The 7,070-nt window shown below is 50.2% G+C and overlaps 1 protein-coding gene across 6 annotated transcripts in view; it reads right to left on the reverse strand.

Annotated features, from left to right (window-relative positions):
* The window catches only part of ARNT2 (aryl hydrocarbon receptor nuclear translocator 2), a 188,331-nt gene that overhangs the window by 40,568 nt on the left and 140,693 nt on the right, over positions 1-7,070 (reverse strand). For all 6 annotated transcript variants that reach the window (XM_017509188.2, XM_017509189.2, XM_037731588.1 and 3 more), the window contains exons 11-12: positions 6,613-6,687; positions 1,876-2,027 (exon numbers count right to left, since the gene is read on the reverse strand). In XM_017509188.2, coding sequence (XP_017364677.1) covers positions 1,876-2,027; positions 6,613-6,687 — 227 coding nt within the window. The remainder of the gene's footprint in view (positions 1-1,875; positions 2,028-6,612; positions 6,688-7,070) is intronic.

Raw genomic sequence — 7,070 nt, forward strand, 5'->3', positions numbered from 1 at the left:
AAAATACCATGCAGCCATTAAAAACAACAGAATCATGTCGTTTGCAGCAACATGGATGCAGCTGAAAGCCATTATCCTAAGTGAATTAATGCAGAATCGAAAAACCAAATAGCGCATGTTCTGACCTGTAAGTGGGAAGTAAACCCAGGGTACTCACAGACATAAAGACGGGAACAATAGACACAGAGGGACTGCTGGAGTGGGAGCAGGAGGGAGGCAAGGGCTGAAAAAAACACCTGCTGGGAACTGTTTCAACTGAAGTCCAAGCCTCAGCATCACGCAATATATCCATGTGACAAACCTGCGTATGTACCCCCTGAATCTAAAATTAAAAAAAAATCCATGGACTCATCTGTCCAGCTCTGGGACTTTTGGCGCAGGAGCAGGGCAGAGGCTGAGGACGCAGAGGGTGGTGTCGCCTGGAAAGAAGGTGACTTTGGGGGTCCAGATGGGAACTCCCACATCCAAGGGGCTCAGAGTTGGCAACAGAGGGCAGAGCCAGGCAAGTTCTGAGGGTGACAGGAGACTGTGGTGACCGCCTGGAGGCTTCCGAATCACAGGGAGGCTTAAGAAGGGGTGTCGGCAGATGAGGAGGAGGCGGGAGGGTTGGAAACAGGTCCCCTGGCTGAGTGCTGAACTGGGGGAAATGGTGGATGCTGGTACCACTGCCTACGACGGGGAGGCCTGGGGACAGTTCTCCGGTGCCAGCCTCATCTCACACCCTTGCTTGCTACAGCCCTCCCGACACACTGGCCATGGCTTCCACATGCTTGCATTTGCTCGGACATCCTTTTGCCTAAATGTCTTTGTGTTGGTTCCCTGGCCTTGTGTTTCCTTGAGACTAAATGCAGAGGAGGCATGGCCTGCCCGAGGTCGCACTCACTGTGCTAGAAGCTGGACCCAGGGTCTGGCTCACCGCTTGACGTCATTTTATCTTTACAGCAACCTTATGAGGGAGGTGAAGAGATGAAGTGACTAAGTTCAAGGTCACACAGCCAGGAAGTGGTGGGGCCAAGACTGGAGCCCAGGACTGCTGACATGCATGGAATATGGCACGGGTGATTCTAGCAGATATCTTGGGATCCTCGGGCCCTGAGCAGGGAAGAATGCTTCCACGCTGGGCAGTGGAGAAATCATGTGTCCTTGAGGTGCCAACCCCCAGGACACCTGTCCCCTGTCCCAATCCCTAGAGCTGCCAAGAGGCTCAGCCTCACTTCTTCCACCTCCAGCTTCAGTAGGACCAAGAAACCAGGCACAAGCGGCTGCAGCAGCAGGAAGCAACAAGGGAGGGCTCAGCAGAGCTCCACTTGGGTGGGGTCCATGCTCAGGGGAAAGAAAAGAGGAACAGAAACTGGAGTACCTTGCACTGAAGGGAAGGGAGTGTCATGCTCATCACTCATTCTTTCGTTTCTCACAAATCAGGAGGGAAAAGAGGAGGAGGAACACGGGAGGGAAACAGTGATGGGAACCCATATACGCGTGCATATGTGCAGAAGGCAGCATTCCCATGCGGTTCTCATGGGTGAAGCACAAATGGAAGAAGGACTATAAATGACTGGTGGGGCTAGGCCTGGGTGTCATAATACCCCCAGCACAAAACACGGCGAGCAAGAGTTCTCCCCTCCATGGCCATGTGCAGACCCCAGATCAGGGCCGGGAAATCTCTGGGCCGTGGCAGCTGGGCTTGCTGACTGAGAGATCACAGTGTGATCACAGATTAGAAGAGGGACTTGGTCCCTGCGGTCAGTTTCCTCTATTCTTAATTTTCCAGGGATTTCCAGCTGCAGGGAGAAAGGAGCTCCAGATAAAACTGCCAGCTCTGGACCCAAGCAAGCGCATGTGGATCCCAGGAGGGGGAGATGGCAGAGTACGTACTTGACGTTGGTGTTGGTGCAGATGATGTACTCGATCTCATCAGAATAGGGATTCTGGAACGTGAAGCTGCTGGTGCGGATCAACATCCACTCCCGGTTCTTGGTGCGAAATCGATACATGACCGACAGTACTTGGCCTTTCAGCTTAACCACCTGAGAAAATATTTGGAGAAGGAAGTCAGCAGGAGGAAGGATGGTGCCAAACGGGAGGAGGGGGAGGCAGCAGGCAGTGCAGTGGTGGCAGGGGCCAGCAGCACCTCAGAATAGGGGCACTGTGGCTAAAAGATGATAAGAGAGGAAGAGCCATTCTGCAGTGGGACCTCCTCTGCCTACCTCCGGGTGCAACGAACGGGGCGCTGCATTTGGGTCATTCTGTAACCACGGTGTGAGAGGGCAACCAGTCAATGCCTGCTTTATAGCAGGACTTTTAACTTAACTTTTACAAATCAGATCATGAAAACTCTGCGAGCCAGAGCGTTTTTCTTTTTGGCTTGGCTGCTAGGGTATTCTGGGTTTGGTACCAGCCACTCACCCCCAAGTTATCCCCCTCAGGTATGTAGCTACATTGTATTCACGGATTTATTTCTTAACCTCTGCTTAACATCGTAAAATGGATTCAGTAGACTCTCTGGTAGGCGACGTAATGAAATGATAACTTTCTGTGCATCATTTATTTATTTATAGGTTTCTATCTATTATCCTTTGATGTTGTGGTATGATTTCAAATGTATTGCTTCAGAAATAGCCTCACAAGAGTTTGGTAAGATGAGTTTTATTATTTAGAGCTGATAATACTGAGATTCAGAGAAATTAAATACGTCATCCAAGATGAGACAACTTTGGTGGGAAAGCTGGAACAGGAAGCCAGATCTTATTTCCAAATCACAAGATTGTCCCCCTGGCTACACAGATTTCCCCTTTGTTCTATGAAAATACACTCCAGCCTGGCCAGCACGGTGAAACCCCATCTCTACTAAAAATACAAAAACTAGCCGGGCCCCACGCCTGTAGTCCCAGCTACTCAGGAGGCTGAGGCATGAGAATTGCTTGAATCCAGGAGGCAGAGGTTGCAATGAGCCGAGATCACGCCACTGCACTGCAGCCTGGGTGACGCATGAGACTCTGCCTCAAAAAAAAAAAGAAAAAGAAAAAGACAATAAATAAAATATACAGCAGTGCCCCCTTATCCAAGGCAGCTACAATCCAAAACCCCCAGTACATGCCTGGAATTGTGCACAGTACCAAACCCTGTAGATGCTATGCTGTTTCCTATATATACATACCTATGATTAAGTTTATAAATTAGAAACAGTAAGAGATTAACAACCAGGGGCCGGGAAACTTGCATCTGCTCTTGGATTCCTTCTCTGGGTCACAGTTTACCTATAGGTCAAAAAGCTGAGCTCCGTGAAAGTGAAAGCAGGTTCCCATCTCACTCGTCTCCTTTCTGCTCAGGCACCTTCCATGATGATGAGGATGATGAAGGGGGCTGTTTTCCAGGTTTCAAAGCCCACATCTTCTGCACTCTGAGGAAAGGAGGTGATTTTTTTTGGTTTGTTTCTTCTAACTAGAATGTCTGAGAGTGTGAAATTTGTTAGCTCCATGCAACAAGCACATGGAAGGCAGCACCTTAGGAGCTGTGCAAAGAGAAGCTCAGCCTTAGGAGCTGTGGAAAGAGAACAGAAGAAGGGGGCTGACAGTTCTGCACCGTCCTGGGGCCACGTTATAGGCTAAGGACCTTAGACGTGTTAGCTCAGGCAGTCCTCACAACAGCATTTTGTGAACCTGGACACTGAGCCTCAAAGGAGTTAAATGCCTTGCCTAAATAAAGCCTTATGTGACCTTAAACCTAGATCTACCTGGCACCAAAGCCCTTTCCATAAATCCCTATTGCCAATGCACAATCGCTGTCCTCAGTGAGCCTCTCAGCCAGCAGGTGAAGGATCAGCGTATAGATAACTGTAATCCAGAGAGTATGCTCAATACCACTACAGAAACTCAAGATGAAGTGCCATGGGGTTACCAGGAGGGCCAGGAGAGACAGCCTGCAGTCAGGACATGAAAATGGCTCCTGGAGGGAACTAGAGTTTGGAATGCATTTGGCGGGCGGGTAAAGTGTTGGCAAGTGAAGATGTGTGGGGAGGGCACTCCTGGCAGAAGGCACAGCATGGGCAAATCCTGGGAGGCTGGGATACCTGAGATGTCACGGGGAGTGGCTATGCATGGTGCCAGTGAAACGGTCCAGGCCTTCAGGCCAGGGTAGTGCACATGCTGTGCCTAACCCAGGAATGCAGGGGACGGCCGAGGCCAAGCACAAAATCCAGCTTAGCGTGGCTCTTCAAGAAAACAGCCCCCTTCATCATCCTCATCATCATGGAAGGTGCCTGAGCAGAAAGGAGACGAGTGAGATGGGAACCTGCTTTCACTTTCACGGAGCTCAGCTGTTTTTGACCTATAGGTAAACTGTGACCCAGAGAAGGAATCCAAGAGCAGATGCAAGTTTCCCGGCCCCTGGTTGGTTTGCTGTCACCCCCTCAAACTCAAATTCCTCACAAACTCAATCAAGTTCTAAGGGCCTCCTCTGGGCTATTCAAGTGCTTTTGTTCAAATCCAGAGTTCAAGAGCTGGCTCTTAGCTGACGTAGCCACCTCCCTGCTTTTGCAAGAAGAAGCCACTTCCCTTTATCAACATTTGATCCCCACCTCAGCTGTTGGTGGCTGGAGACCAAAGAACACAAGCACGGGACCAAGGCACGGCATGTTCCAGGATGTCCCTGCGGCTGCTCGGCTGCTGCCCACTGTGCCCTGTGGCCCGGGCTGGTGCTGGGGCTTCCAGCATTGCTGTCTCGGCCTCCCATCCTGCTGGAGGAATGCGGTGGCCGCTCACAGAGTGAGAGTTACTTAAGCTGGATGTCGGGGTGGGATCAGATGTCAATTCCTTCTCCGTCTTTTCAAAACCAACCGGGTTCTGACAGTGTCAGCAGTGTGAAGCCTCTGATGTGCTGCTGGATGGAGAGGCCTGTGTGCGGGGTGTGATGTTGTGATTGGATGCATTGGAGGGAAGGAGGCCTGGGCTCTGCGACCTGGGGCAGGGAACTGCACCCTCCAGAGTCTACTGTGACAAAAACGGGGCAGACAACACTTAACTGTGTAGTTGTGAGGACTATGTGAGATAGTGAAATGGGTCTGGCCAGTTACTGGGCACCGAATGGAGGCCCCATCACTGTGAAAGCTCCATTTCCACTAACCCAGAAAAATGAAGCCCACCCAACCCAAACCTGACTATCCTAAACGATGCAAAGTTTATCATAATCTCCACAGTTAGCAAACATACAGCACAAAAAGACAAGGTTTAACCATTCCAATTTCACATTTTTCCCAAATGAAAGTCACCAGCTACGGGTTTTGATCCATTTAGGTTGCTTTGTTAAGAGTCACCCTGGTGCTGGGTTCTACCATCAGTGGTGATTGTATGCCTACCTCCTCCGACTACTGTGCGGATTCAACAGCACATGGGGCAGGGTTTCCCATAGTGTTTGGCACACAGTAGGTGCTCGGCACACAGCAGCTAACAGTCACGATGTGCATGACACTGTTACTGGGGTGGCCACGCTCTCAGGTTCCCAGGTCATCCTGAATCCCCCCTCACCTGACCATGTCTATCCAAAGCCTCAGCACCAGTCAAACAACCGTCTCCTCAAGCTGCCCCTATTTTAAATTCCCACGGCTCCAGCTCACATTCTGGCCTCATCACCTTTTACCTGGACAATTTAAAAAGCCTCCCGTCTTTGTTTCCAGTTATTTCCCCCACCTGTCTCTTCTGCATACCTGGCCTACTGAAGTGGCTTTTCAAAACACTGCTCTGCTTAAAATCCTCAAAGTCATCCTCACTTACCTTTATTTTTATTTATTTATTTAGATGGAGTCTTGCTCTGTCACCCAGGATGAAGTGCAGTGGTGCCATCTCGGCTCACTGCAACTTCTGCCTCCCAGGTTCAAGCAATTCCTCTGCCTGGGCCTCCCAAGTAGCTGGGACTACAGGTGCGCACCACCATGCCCGGCTAATTTTTGTATTTTCAGTAGAGATGAGGTTTTGCCATGTTGATCAGGCTGGTGTCAAACTTCTGGCCTCAAGTGATCTGCCCGCCGTGGCCTCCCAAAGAGCTGGGATTACTGGCATGAGCCACTGCGCTGGCCCATGCATACTGACTGAGGCGAGAATCTATTTCTTTGGCATGGCTTAAGAGGTCTTTCATAACTTGGCTCTACTGGGCTCATTTATCAGCACTGCCCACTACCTCCTACAAGTTGGCCAGTGTCACTCCAGCCACTAGGAACTGCTTAGGATCCTCTCCTTTGCATCTCTAGGGCTGCCCCTTCTGTCTGGAATGTTCACTCATTTATTCTATGCCCATCCTTTAAGACCCATCCCAATTGTTCTCTCCCCAGGAACAAGTCCTGCCTCTTCCCCACACAGTTAATCTCTCCAGCCTCTGCACTCTGCAGCCTCTTTCTTCATGACCCTTTAGAGTTCTTCTCCTATTACACAGTAATTGTTCATTAATGTATGTCTGTCTTCCCTACTAGACTGTGAGCGCCTTCCCAGTAGGGGCCCTGACTGAGGTCATAGGTAGGACCTTGCAGCCTGCCTGGCACACAGTAGGACTAATGTCCTGCCAGCTGCATCCATGGGTGCCCAGACTGTGCATCAGCTTTAAGTGGGCACCGGCAGTATGTACCTGCTGGAAGCTCTCACGTAGATGGCTCTGATCCTCGGGGTGGCAGAATTCCAAAATGTCCTTTCCCAGAAGATCCTAAATAAAAGAGACAAGCTTTACTAATCACAGATCCACTTGTAATTATGTATATACTCACTGTGAGACAACAATGTTCACTTCCATCTTCTTTAATTCATCTCCTTTAGCCTGATCCACCCTAGACTATTTAAAAAGTGAATGCCAAGCCAGGCACGGTGTCTCACGCCTGTAATACCAGCACTTTGGGAGGCTGACGCGGGCAGATCACGAGGTCAGAGGTTTGAGACCAGCCTGACCAACAAGGTGAAACCTGGTCTCTACTTAAAAATACAAAAATTAGCCAGGCATGGTGGTGCACACCTGTAATCCCAGCTAGTTGGGAGGCTGAGGCAGGAGAACTGCTTGAACCCGGGAGTCAGAGATTGCGTGAGCCAAGAGCG

This window comes from Cebus imitator, unplaced genomic scaffold (assembly GCF_001604975.1).
Source record: "Cebus imitator isolate Cc_AM_T3 unplaced genomic scaffold, Cebus_imitator-1.0 Scaffold410, whole genome shotgun sequence".
NCBI lineage: Eukaryota > Metazoa > Chordata > Mammalia > Primates > Cebidae > Cebus > Cebus imitator.